Source organism: Gavia stellata, chromosome 1 (assembly GCF_030936135.1).
Source record: "Gavia stellata isolate bGavSte3 chromosome 1, bGavSte3.hap2, whole genome shotgun sequence".
Taxonomy (NCBI): Eukaryota; Metazoa; Chordata; class Aves; order Gaviiformes; family Gaviidae; genus Gavia; species Gavia stellata.
The window spans coordinates 109,066,625-109,081,131 of NC_082594.1; the positions used below are offsets into that span (position 1 = coordinate 109,066,625).

General features: G+C 37.3%; 1 protein-coding gene across 2 annotated transcripts in view; it reads right to left on the minus strand.

Moving 5' to 3' along the window:
- Window positions 1-824: 824 nt before the first annotated feature.
- CXADR (CXADR Ig-like cell adhesion molecule) overlaps window positions 825-14,507 on the minus strand; it is a 36,887-nt gene continuing 23,204 nt past the window's right edge. The window contains exons 7-8 of one of the 2 annotated variants that reach the window (XM_059817384.1): window positions 14,192-14,378; window positions 825-1,189 (exon numbers count right to left, since the gene is read on the minus strand). In XM_059817384.1, the coding sequence (XP_059673367.1) occupies window positions 1,148-1,189; window positions 14,192-14,378 (229 nt within the window). In that variant the 3' untranslated portion in view covers window positions 825-1,147. Of the gene's footprint in view, window positions 1,190-9,982; window positions 14,379-14,507 lie in introns of those variants that run through there. The other variant, XM_059817374.1, reaches the window with a different exon arrangement.

Consider the following 14,507-nt stretch of genomic DNA (forward strand, 5'->3'; position numbering starts at 1 on the left):
AGACAGAAGCAAAAATAATTTAAGAAGTAACCTATTTTTTCAGCATTCTAACCACCAGTTTCACCAATGGCTTATATGGTTGCCTTCAGACCACAGCATAACAGATATCACTGGATTAAGGTTTAAATTAGTATCTACATATTTAACATAGTGAAAAACCAGCACATGCGCATACACCCAGTATTTCTCAAGAGCACAGAAAGATGTGGTTCAGCAAAGACAGGTTTAAGTTTGCATATGCTGTTACTTCCTAAATGCTGGGGTGCTTTGATTTATGTGGACTGTGACAGACAACGAGTTAGCAAAAATGCCCGAGTACCAGTGGGGTACCAGGCTCCAAAAATTAATTACTAAGCTCCCATCCACGGGATCAGTCTGAAGTGGTCTCATCCTTATATGGTTAGGTAGTTTAATATTTTCATTATGAAATCAATACCCAAAGTCTCCACTCTGCATGAGGCAACAATGGCCCTGTAACTAGCCTGGTTTAATGAGCGTGCTCTTCCCTCTGGTCTCCTGCAGGGTAAGTTGGGGAGCTGAAGGAATGAGGCAGTGTACAGACATGAATTACCACAACACCTGCATTAACAGATTATGCTGAAGCATATGTTAACAGTAACATTCAAGTACATTTTATTAAGTGTTACAAAATATATACAATCTTAAAATACAGCGCATTTCACACACAGGTTTTAAGACCTCATTGGTATCACTACAGCATTGAATAGATGATACACTTCCTATCAAATCAGCAGACCGGAAAGCTAGGAAAAAACAAAACTACTCTATTTCAGATTACACTCTCTTTCAACACCCCACTGCTTAAGGCTGTATTTTCTACTAGCTGAGTTGATTTTGTTAACCTCACGAGCTTTTGAATCTCCATTGTGGTGGGGCAGAGAGGAGTGATTGTGCACGCTTTTCAAAATACAGAACTAGCAAGAAAAATGTTGGTAGTCACTTTGTAAACTTTGCATTAAAAATATATAAAAGAAAAAATTTGGTACTTACAAAACCGAATACAGCCTACTTAACAATCTTGAATCTAAAGTGAGATCAAGTAAAAAACCAGCACTTCATTTCATAATGTACTTCAGTTTCACCACACTTGAAAGTCATGCAAAAAATGATGCCTGTTTCTTCATGTTTATACCACTGTTATGTCACCAATCTTGTGTGCGATGTCATACTATAAAAAGAAAGAATATCATTAATCTATATTAACAAGAGGCTAGATACTGTAATATGCAGTAAGTAAACGCACGATTCCAGTCATCACCAAGTTATGGTCATTCAGATTAGAGTTTATACCAGTGCCTTGCCAAAAACTAGTGCAGTGGTGTAGCAAATTGACTCCATTTATCAGTAGACTTTAAATGACTGCAAGATTAACTTAATAGCAAATTTTCAGCATCTTCACCTAGGTTATTTGAAAATCCTTGTGCATTTCCCAGCACATACCCACTGCCATCAATTTTTAAATTATCTGTCAAAGACTGCTTAGATGTCCCTCTCCACAGTTACATACCAGTAACTTGAATTACCAAAGAACCACACATTTTTCTTGTTTACTGCTATACTCAGCTTTCTCAAAGAATCCAGTGACTCGTCCCAATCTGCATACTTAGTCGTTTCACTGATCCCTTAGAAGTTAGTTCTAGTTCCTTGACTGTTTTTGTTGACTTTTTCTAGGCATACTTTTTTGCACAATGATAATAAAAAATAACTCTTTGTGCCAGTTACAGTTCTTTATCAGCTCTGTATTCTTTGACTTAATATTCCAAGACTGATGTTGTAAGAAAAATAACTAAACATTTTTGCTAGCACTCCATGCTGCAAATCTGCCTTTTCTATATGCTGCCTGTACTCAAACTCTGTTGACAGTCACCTATATTAATTTTCCAAACATGATATTCTAACAGAAAACTCTTCCTAATTAATAATTCACAAATGTACATGGATATATTGCATTTACTGGAAACATCTCATTTTCTTACTCCACCATTTCAGCTCATTACAGGCTTTTGTATTATTACACCAGTCCACACAGATTTTTAAAGCATGCCTCAATGCCACAATAGTTTCTCTGTAAGACCAGTAATTTAAAAAAACTGACTCAAGCTACCTCTGTAACATCTCACTTTCTTCCTTGCAGACTGTCACATTGCAATTATAATTACACATCAAATAAAATCTTCCAGTTGAACGTGACAGTAAAAATAATTGAGTACCTTCACAAAACCTTGCTTGGAAGCGTAATTCAAATCAGTACCAAGTACTGCTTGGCATTAAATCACTACATTTGCCCTCTTTCTATTTAAAGCTATTATCTAGCATGAGAATCTGTTTTACAACCTCATTCTGGCTATTGTTTATATATTTATTCTTTTAAGGAATGTAACAGTGTAAAAGTGTATTTTCAGGATCATTTATCTAACATTTTCTCCATTTTGGAAGATTTTGGCAGCATTTTTTTTTTTCCTGGAACTTATTTTCCACCCTAACCTAATACATCTATCCTCAGTTCTAGTATCACAGGAACAAGAACCCTAGTATCAGCCTGAAATTGTATTTGATCAAATTAACTGATACTCTGTAAGAGGCATATTAATTGGGACTGAACACTGAGGTGAGAAGTGTCCTTTCTGTCTGTATTCTTGTCTTTGCACCACAGCTAACACAACTCTCCTATTTCCGACCTCTTGCATTAATAGCTCTTGAACAGATAGCTAGTTAATAATTAGTAAACATATGCCTTCTAAATAAAGATTAAGCTGCTCCCCACACAGCATATCCTATCCCACTCTATTGGAAAAGCCTGAAGAAACAGAGCTCTGACATGCAAAAACGTTTCTAAGTCTAGCTATTCTCAGGGACAAGGCAGGCACGTGAGTAGGAGCTCACCTAAGGACAGCTCTCCGCCAAGCACGTCCTGTTCCCTCCCTTTCATGAGTCAAGAAACAATTAACATACCCCGCTTATGAAGAAAAAAGTCTGCTATATGGCACACAGATGAGCTGAGATAGGGTGAAAGCTTTTGATTCCCCAGTTGTTTGGAAAAGCAGTTGTTTTTAAAAATCAGATGCTTAAATGAGCTAGAAGGGCAAAACGGAACAAATACAACATAATCTGTTCTCCTTTGCATGCACTGTCCTGATACTTTCAGTCTTGATTTTCTTCTTCTTTCCTTCTCATCTGAGTAAATCTCTACCAATTAAAAAAAAAGTAAAGAAAAATGCAGTCTGGCAAGTGAACCCTAGCATGCAGATAGAGGTTGTTCATGCAGCTGTGATAAAGAAAAAAAAAAATCCATCCACCAGTAGTGTAACTTCTAAACAAGATGCGGTAACTCTTTTGGATCTTGCAAGGAAAAATACCAATTAATTAGAAACTGCTGTCTGCCCAGGTACTTGCAATCATAACCTTATTACATTTCAGCTGGAAAAACAGGGGCCAGTCTAAAATACAATATATGGTGTATTTAGTTTGAAGTGCCTAATGCCTCAACCAGAGACAAATGAGTGAAACTGGTTAGGAACAAAAACTATGATAGAAAAGATGAGTAACAGGAATGACCCTCCACAAAAGCGTGTTCAATAGCAACATACTATACTCAGAAAAGGGAAAAACTGTCTAAAAATCCATCCTGCTTCAGTGTGAAATAAATACAGCAGTCGGAAATAAAAAGGCAGCGTGTAATAGAAGGAGGAAGGTCAGCCACCAGTGTAAGTGGGAAGCTGTAGGCAGAGGAAAGTTGTATAAAAAGCCAAACAAAGAGAGTAATTTGTTGCTGACAGGGCCAATGCAATGACGACAAGAAGGAGCTTTACCTCTCGATGTATCTCAGCCTGGCAGTGTAAACATACACAGCTAGATACCGCCAGTATCAGTAATGATGAAGAGATGTACTCAACACATCTTGATTCTGTATTTGCAAAATAAATATCCTGAGAACACCTTCCAACATGCTAGTAAGTGAGCAGCAGGGAAAAGGGTGGTGAGGGACCGTCAAGTGATCCAGCTGAGTGATGAGGGACACCAGCCCAGGTGAATACTCTTTCCTACATACTGTTGAATGTAAGGAGAGAGAAGCCGCCTCCTTCTGAGGTGATGCCAAGCAGGCATCCAGGCTGGGATCTCTCACAAAGACTCCAGAGGAAACACATTTCCCCTTGCATTGGCAGCGGGCTTTGGGGGATCTTTCACCCTCAATAAGCTGCCTAATGAGATCCACCCTACTATGATTTTTACTACAACTTGAAATACCCAGTAGAAGTACTGGAAGAGTGACTATTGTCAAGACAGAATTAAAAAAGAGCAAACAGCAGGAGGCTGAGACAACCACAGATGTTCTGACCAAGGCAACTCTGTTTAAAAAGACGTATTTGAAAATCTTCTGTGATTATGAAAAAAGTGAAAATAAGCACTAGATGCGCAGCTGGTGAAGACTGAAAAGACTCATCAAGGATAGCTTTAAAAAAAAATGACCATGCGATGGGAAACTCTAGTTCCAAAAGTCCCTAAAAGTCAACAGAACTATCCCCATTCTAACAGATGTGAAAGCTGAGGAATAAGGAGAAAACATCAACATTAAAAATAAAATAAAATAAAAAATCATATGGCTAAGTCATGACAGAGCCAGGACATCAACCCTAATCCTCCACTTTGTTAATCAGACTCCCTTGCCTTGGGATTCTTCTGTTATTGTTATTATTGAAAGTGAGTGAGCTTCTGTTAGCCCTGTCGAGCATTAAGGATGTCCTAAGCTTCCTTGCATGTTCAGCAATTTCCCCCCCCCCCCAGTACAAACCATGAAGCCAGCAGCAAGTTAACTAGTTAGTATGGTTGGCACAGACACGTGATATTGTCAGAATAAAATTCAGATGTGGAATATAATGACCCAATTTTCACTGTCAGTTGGATACCCCACTCAGAGTGCTGATTAAAATCCTAGCTTGCCCAGGTAATTGCCAGGGGCAGGGAAATTATGCTAATTCAGGCAACAAAAAGGACTGTCGAGCATAAAGGCTCTACCACTCTTTCCAGCTCTTTCATCTAGGAATAAAGGATTTTAGTGGGTTGACTGAGATTCCTGCCTGCCCACCCAGTTCATGCACTATTAAAAAAATCACAGTCATATGCATGTATCATATTTAAATAATACACCTAAAATACTTCAAGTAGCAACATAACCTTGATTTTAAAAACATATAATTGATGTTTAGAACCTCAATGCCTTCCAAGTATGCAAGTCTAGCGTGATCAGAACTGTATGTTATCTGTACAAGAATCCCAATTTTCCTTGTCTTGCTCCTAAAAGAAAACCAATAGATAAAATTAAGATGTGTCTGAGGAATTTTTTTCTCCTGAAGGAGCTGCAAATAAAGAAACATCGTTGGTGACCTTAATTTCAGTCTGAGACAAACGGACATTTTAATGATTAACTCTAAGCTCTGGTCTGTACTAGTCAGTCAGGCTTCAGTTACACGAGTTTTTTTGTAAATAAAAGGGATGTAGAAGCATATACTTCTAGCCTAGCAATATAGTGGGTAAAGGTAATATAAATATAGCGTTTCTGACCACAACTGTTAAAACCTATCAAAAACTACATTCATACCTCAGCTGTACATTTCCTTTAATGATCTCTGTACAGTTTACAGCTCTTTGTCAGAACTTACACAGAAAAAAATCTTTATTGATGCAGATTGCAATAACCATTTTCTTACCTAAACTGTTTTCCTGAGTAAACAATACGAAAATAGCGTTCCGGCACCTAAACAGGTTATTTTGCTTTCTGTCGCAAAAAGGAACACTTCCCACTAAGTCAGTGCAAACCACCAGCAGAGCCGCAGTCGCGTTTAGCCGCAGATAGAAAGGGATATGGGCTGCCCAAGCGTGAGCCAGAGGAGGGTGTTCAATATTCCCAAACACAAAATTTATTACTTCATTTCAATACAAAGCACTAGTATTTAGCCGTAAAATGTTTTTTTCCAAGTGGGCTGGAGACTGTATGGGAGACTATGGCATTTTTTTTTTTTTTTGAAGTTCCGTGTTTTAAACATAGTGAGTTTTCGCATCTTAAATAGGGATACAAAGTAATTAAATTAAATAGGTTACATAAAGAGGTCACCCAAAGTGACAACTCAAGTCTGAAGTGAGAGAAAAAGACATTGCAATTCTTAAGCAATTTCATATTGAATTGCAGAACACAAGGATGAAACCAGGGCAAGACCAAACAGTTCATTTGAAGCTGTGTCCTTTTAGTAAGTTGCAATTTTTCTTGTGTACCAACAAGAAACAAGGAAAGATATATTAAAGGAATTGCAAGCTTTCTTTTGTATTTTACAGCTCTTACAGCTTAGATGAACCGTTTCTGCTCTTGACAGTTACAGGATTGGAAGTGACATGGAAGGACATTTTATTTATCTGGGTAAGAAGTTCAGTGCTAGCAGCCACAACATAAGCTTTTTGACATGTTCCACAAACCACCAGCTGTGCCCCAGAGTTGTCATCATCTTCAGCAGTCACAAGCAATTCAGTAGCTTTATCTATTACCACCAGTTGTCTCTATTTCTGGTCTAAGGGTATCAGTATCCCTCCCACCTGAGCTATTCTACTAGTAAATGGAAATCTTAAGTAACAATTTTATCTTGATCTCCTACAGTTAAGTAAGGCACAGCACAAGTGTTTTGACTTCAGCAAGTATTTTCTTAGAAACACTCCCCATTCAGATGACTAGTGAGGTGCCGTGAGCTGCTGCTGCTGGCTGCAATCAGAGACCTTAAACACCGAGAATGGATGCTCTGCTGCACACTTTAACTTCTGTGAAGTCTGACGAATACTGACTGCTGTTTCACAAGTAAAACGTTACCAAATGATATGAAATAAGGAGATTCATATTCCTGTACGGGATAATAGTTTCACGTACAAATCACAGAGCAGGCCAAATCATAACTATGAAAAGGTGTTACTTCACTTGTACAGCAGTAACTGGCCACAAGAAACAAAATCTCAATTTCTTTCCTATTCACACAGAACATAATTTCCAAAACTGACATAATTGGAAGCTATTATACTAATGGTAGTAAACGAAATTATTGTTATAGCTCTTTACCATCTGATTTACTATTCCTTGATACCACGTTCTGAATGAGTTGCTACCTAACCTCAGTGACCACTGCACCCCTGGAGATGTTTGGGCCCAGAGCACCAAGAAGCTGTGCTGTTGACTGTCTGCCCTGTGTGGGGTGTTCAGGAGACTTTAGTTTCTGACTGTTTCTTTATACAGTATTGTTAGCAATAACATAATCAAAACCATCACATACAGAAATTACTTCATGGTAGGAAGAATACAAGGCCCTGCAACTTAAGCAATGAAGATACGCTGGCTATATAAGCAACTCGAAACGCAAAACGGTTTTGCAGATTGGCTGAAAACGCCTCAATCAGATGCTGCTGAAAACCAGAGTCGCCGAAGGCTTCAAGAAGTTGGACAGTCCATTTGTGTTTCCAGAATTCAGGTCACTCCTACAAAATTCCCCACAAACTGGTCAGACTTGCTGCCTTCCTCTCCCCATTTTGCAATTAGGAAAAGTACTCTGGGAAAAAGAGTCCAATACCCTTCAGGTACAGCACTCAACTTTCATCTTGCTGCCTGCAGCTCACAGAACTACAGCATCCAGCCCTGAGAAGTGGGACAACTGTCATTGCATCACACAGCTTTCTGCACCTCCCAGCGGACATACTGCCTCCAGAGGTTTTTCCCCAAAGAAAAAATTAGATTATTGAAGGTAAAGGGATGTGCTTTCAGACGTTAATGTCTCTTCTAATATTGCCATGTTTTAAAACTGTTACATAATCAAGTTGTGTAACCAACATGCTCAATTTCTTTATAAAGCTACTCCCCTTCTGCCATCTAGCAATCCTGACATCATAGAAGGTTCCTGTACATGAGTTGCACAACTTAATGTTTACTGAATAATATGGTAGAGCTATCCTTCATCTGGTCAATGCTATCTAAAAAAAAAAGGAAATTTCAATGACCTTGCTGATCCACTAAAAATGAGGCCCCAGCTAGCAGCTGCTGCCTCTAAATGCTACTGACTTTGCATATTCAAAGCAGCCTGGCCAGTAGTCAACAGCTGAAAGCTAAAGACTTCAAAACTCCAACTTCTGAGGGTGACAGTAACATTGACTTACAACAATATGAAAATCAAAGGATCCTTAAAGGATCCCTACTTTCAGAAACCTGACTTTGAATGGAAGTCAGCAGCAGGGATAATGCTATCCTCCAGGCCAGTTTTCTGCCAGAGTGGTTATTTTATAAAATTAAAGGTTCATATTCTTCTCCAGAAACTGAGCCTGTACCATTCTGCAAAAGTCCTAAAGCAAGATAAAAAAGCAACAGAATCATTGTAACTCAAGTACATACATTATTTTTATATTAAGATGCAAGTCAATGTTGTGAGCAATCACCTACAGTCATCCCACAAGTGAAAGGTAGTTTTAAAATAAGCTGAGACTTGGAAAGGTAAGCAACATTCATAGTTTCTTTTACTCTTGCTTCTGGTCCTTGATCAGCTATTTTCTTCACAAGCTCTTTTGTTGTTTTTTTTTTTTTTTTATGGATTTTACACACAGGAAAGCAAGTCTAAGTCACTGGCACCCACTGTTTTCTAAAACAGTCTAACAATTAATTGCCTATCAGCATTATCATAGAGCTTGAAAGAACCCAAGCTTCTCCATTTGAGAAGTAAATTTGAAATGGTAAGCTCAAAGTACACAGTCAAAGATGTTCAGAGCAAAAAACCAGCAAGACAGACCTTTTAAGAAACTTCATCCAAGGCATTGTCTAATACATACATAAGGACGACAAGAGTTTTGTAGAACTACCACGAGTGCCCTCTATTCTTTCAGGACACTCTCGGGAAAGCGCTAGCTGCTTTGTTGGAATTCCCACAGACAAGCTGGAGGTACTCAGCTTCTCCAATTCACAATCATCTCATCACCAAATAAAAGACCTGGAGCAGCTGAGGCACGCCAAGTGCCATCTGTGACAAAACTGTCACCTTAGGAAAGGATGGAAGTCTTGAACTTAAGTCTTGACATTAACATTAAAAGGGTGTAGAAAGGTTTCTCAGAGCTCTACAAATAGAGGCAAGTCTTCACTTTTATTAGGTTTCCTTTTGTATTTAAGCAGAAATCTTAATTTGAAATAGAAAAAATTCCTAAAGGTTTTTCCACTAGTACTCCATTTAACTTCCTATGCTTGTGCACACATGTACCAAACAGGTTTTTTATATATAGACAAAGAAGTGACCAAAACACCTGGCATGGCACAGGTACACATTAACATATGAACATATGCATACATTATAAGATGTACATACATTATGAACAAATGTAAGCTAATTAGGCCTCCAATTACATAAACATAATACATGCCATTAATGCAAACAGAGCCCATGCCAGACTTTGTTTCCTAAAACGAAGTATGTGCCCAAGACGACACTGGAGAAATTGCATTAATCTTAGGTAAAATTACAAGGAGAGTAATCAGTTGGCTTGCAAGGCCAAGGGGTGGGCAGTATCCGAAATCAACTTCATTTGAATTAAAAAAGGTGCACGTTAACTGACAATATAAAAACAAGCATTTTATCAACATGCTTTGAGTGCTGTAAACCTGCTTATTTGAATTTTAAAAGACAAGAATTTATCAGTTTCAGGAATTTTTGGTTCTACATAAAGAGGGATGAAATTTAATCTAAAGTTCCTTTCCAGCCTCATGTTTCAGAATAACTGTTGAGATTACTCCAGTGTGTTTTTAAAATTGATCACTATATGTCTGTGTATCTACATTAGAAACCACAAATAAGTGCATGTTTTAAAATATCTAAAGCTTTACTTCTCTTAGAAATTAATGGGGGGGGGGGGGGGGGAAAGCAGAAAATAAAATGATTAATGCCAGCGTGGTAAACACAGCCATATTTATTAGTTCACTTCCAATTACATAAAGAGAAAGCTGAAGCCATACACAAGTGCTGGTTTAAAATAAAGACAGACTACTGTTTTCTCCAACAGTTTTATTTCAAAAAGTACACAAGTCTGTCATGGAACTACAGCATTTTGAAATTTTGGATTTTGTTTTTACAAATTCACTTACAATACTTGTTATTTTAAAATACCATTCCCCCAAAAGTGTGAATATAAAACCTCATACTGAAATTCGTATCAATATTCAAGTCCATGCTTTGTGCATGAGAAGCGTAACATAACATCACAAGATTTCGGATTCCAGGAAATATTATTGCTCCAATTTCAATTAAGCTGTGCTTCAATGCTAGAGGACCAATAACCAAAAGGTCCCACAAAGCACCTATCACATGTATAAAACAAGGTTTAAGTGACACAAATAGTATTATGCCTTTAGACTGGAACAAAGATCTAAAGTGATCCAGAATATACACTGTTAAGAACAAAACCAAAAGCCTATCATGGAAACCAGTAATATACAATATTCAGCATTACAGAAAAACTTGCAGTTAAGAAGTCTCACTTGTACTATTAAGCAGGAAGCATACATCTAACATGAATAAGACTATCAGAGTTTACCAACGAAGATGTATGCATTGTACATTTCTTTCAAAAGTCATGTTTTACCCCTCCAACAAGGCATTTCTGTGCACTACACAGTTTTGGAAGAAGTATTCATTTTTAGGTAAGGAAGTTTCACACAAATATCTTCAAATATCCATTTCAGAAAGTTTATGAAAATGCTTGTAACGTATGGACAAGTGTTACGTAACCGCTACAGTATTACAAGTCTAACACTTTATTCACACCATGCTAAAATTGAGATTTTTCTTCTATATATAGTAGTCCTCAACAGGCAAGTTTACAGTCATGACATTAACTAGAGGTTTCTTGAGTTCACTTAAAGTATTTACATAATGGTACCACCCCACCCCTCCCCCCCCTTTTTTTTAATAAAATGAGACATTAAAAATGCCACCTTCTAACTGGTATATCAGCTGCCATTACTTCCTAGAAGAGTTCTGTTAGTTATCTGTAAGATCGGACACCTCACGAGTTTAACCAGTTCATCTCCTACACAGCTAGAAATCATTGCTAAACTATAGTAGCTGCTTTTGAGAATCATAATCCAGTGTAAGTGAACAATCTACTGACTAAAGAAATATTTTATACTAGCAGTATTATGTTGTCATAGTAGTGTCATATCCATTCAAAAAGGCATAATGATACCAACTTGAGGCAAAGTTTACCTCAAGTTAGAGGTTCTTTATTTCAGATAAGGACTATGTCAGATTCTATTTCTTTTATTTTCCATGCAATTACATAAATAGACAGACACTGTCAAGGCTGCTAAGCCTAACAGCTAGGCTCTGAGGGCACATCACGCTATCCTTCTGTTCTGTCCATTTATTATTTTTTACAAGCTGACAGAGCATTAAGCATGTGTAAACTCTGCTCTGTATGCTTTAGTGAGACTTGTGTTCTTGAGTGTCCTAGGGCTTACCTGACTGAAAGCACAGGGTCTCAGGCCAAACAAACAAACAAACAAAAAGCCAACAAACAAAAAACAAAACCCACATCTAATCTCACATATGTCCACAGATGGCTAAGAATGAAATTCAGTAGGTTTGTTGCCTGGTTGCTTAGGTTTATAGCTATCTCTCAGTCTGTGACTCAGTTTAGTTTTGTACTCAACTTGTATTTATAACAACTATACCCTTTTAATTAAGGAAGGCCTTAGTTTCAAGGTAAACAATCAGTGTATGATTAAAATCTCGGAAGTCTCTTCTATCACAATAATTGGATGCAAGAAGATGTCTCCTCATCTATTGTTCTTCATAAGCATGTTTGGCACAGTTACTAAACCTATTATTTACCACACAAGTAAAAGTCAATCATCCATCTCGCTGGTACAACTGAACAGTTTTCAAGAATATAAACACTTAGATCATAATTAGTAATTGAAGGAGTAACTGACGTCTTGAAATACAGAACAATACAGAGCGAGCCACTAAAGTCACATCCAAAAATAGGCATGAAGAGGTATAAATAGTACATAAGAATCAAGAAATCAGATCACAGTGTCATGTTTTAAGAACTGTACCATCATCTAAGCACCTGTTCAAACAGTAAATTTAGGCACCAGAAATTTCATTAAAACTGGAGTTACAATCAGGCAAAGTTTATTGAAAAGGCACACATGAAAGATAAAAAAACCTGATCTCTAACAGTATCAGTTTACAATCTAAAAAAGTCCCAAATGTGTAAAACTAAGTCTAGAATACCTAATAGCCATTCAAGTTTCTAAATTCAGTATGAAGGGTATGTTCTTTACATTAATAGTGTCAGCCAAAAATTGTGCACCTAACTACAGGTAGGACAAACATTTAGTAGTAAGCCAAAAAAATTTATCACAGATCTATAAGCAGCTACAAAAAAGCAGACACTAAACCTCGAAGTCTGGGGAAATGTTTTATCTCACACTGTCACTACATACAAATAATCCTAACATCTTTCAACAGGCTATTTGGATATTTCCTTCATCAACATCAGTGCCACATACTATATACCTTTATAGAGTTTTCCAAAATACCTTGCAATTTAACATCTATGGCTAGAACAAGCTGAAGGGACTCCCCCTCCCGGCCCCCAGCACAGGATGAGGAAAGAAAGTAAAAAATAGGAAGGAAGAAAAAAAATCCACAAAGATTCCAACTGCACTAGGCTTTAAATCCAGCTTCCACAGGTATACAGTATCAGTCATGAGAAGCTATCAAAAGTCCTTAGGTATGTGTGAAAGTAAGCTAAGGAATTGTTCTGTTCCTCCTGTAATGCTTTAAGTTTGCAAAACTGGGAAGATACGTTTTTAATCTTGAAATATGAGATTTGTATCAACAATTCTGGATAACTATTTCCTCTCAGATTCTGGTTGCATGAAACTCTTGCTCTTAAAAGCGTAACTGTCTGTTAATAAGAATATTTAGGGCTGCTGAAGAGGTGAGGAGAAATGAGCTTTAAACTCCTTGCAAATTCATACAGAAAGCTATTAGCATCTTAAGTAAAAGCTAACTACTGCTTACATGTATATGGGAAATGATTCTTCCAAAGTAATGTTAGAGCAAGAGGACCGATATCAAACACCAGTTACTTAACAGCTTTCATTAAAATCCCATGGAGCTTCTAGGTAATCGGTTTGGAAAAAAGTAAGAGCACCGCTTTAGAATCTAAACAGGCTTCGGAAAATGCAAGGTTCAGTTAACTTAAGACCTGTATAGAGATACCTATTCATTCTTATTGTGACAGTAACAGTTGATCTATAGATTTTAAAGTTTAGATACCACTACCAACAACCTGATAGGACCTCTTGCATCAGATAACATAAGTATTAAGTTATTTGACATGACTAGAACTAGTTATCACAGAAAAATTCATGTTTCAAAGAGCTTGCAAGGTCTCCTGTCACATTTCCACATTGAAATTTTAAATTCAGAATAGATTCATTAAATTAATTGAACCAATCAAATAACTGGTAGCCCCTAAAATAAGAGCACAAGAAGTGCTCCAAACAAACATTACCAAGTTAAAGAACTGCATAAGTACTCAGAGTTTGAACAGAATTCAAAGTCATCCTCAGTATTTCAGCCCCCTGCAACTTCATCAGACAGTGGCCAAGTTACAATACTTCTGTTATTCCAAAAATTGAGGATAAAGTTTCAGGAACTCTGAGAAACTACATGGTCTACATATGAAATGCTTTTGTTACTTCTCACTTGTGTCTCGCTGTTACGTATTCACAACTGCACATTAGCTGACAGAGTCTCTTCAGCAACCTACCAGAGGTCCAAATACCTTCAGTGTCTGATATTTATTTAGGAATTTCAATGCCTTTAGCAAATAGTTCAACTGTCATGTACTAATAAGTTTAAAATAAAAAATGAGATTTGGTGGCTTTTCAAACTAACTTGTTCATTTTCTTCAAGGAAAATTGCATGCCATTGTTCAAATGAGGGATGGAACATGGTAGTTCTCTAATACTTACAATGAACACTTAAAAAACAGCATTTAAATTAATATTATTTTATACTATGGACCCATCTTTGCTTTGTGCTGGAATCATCACAGGAACAGCTCCCATTCTACTTAAATTAGGTGCAGCTACCTTTGAAGGTGCAAAGGTTGGGTTTTGACCAGGAGGACGTTCAAAGTCTTCACTTGGGACTTGGCTATACGGAGTTTTGGTATATCCTTCCATATTTGAGGGAGACATCGAACCTAGAGAAGAACGGTTGCTGCCTATGTAGCTGCGGGCTGTTGAACTGCGACTTTTTGGAGGTGGAACATCTTCTCTGAAATAAAAAAAAAAAAACCCACAATTGCAGAGCAAGAGTTCAGTCACTATTACTATGTGGGAGTTTACAAAACAAATTTTGAGTTTGTTTCTTCTTTCTATTCTGACACAGTAGCCAAGAGGCTCA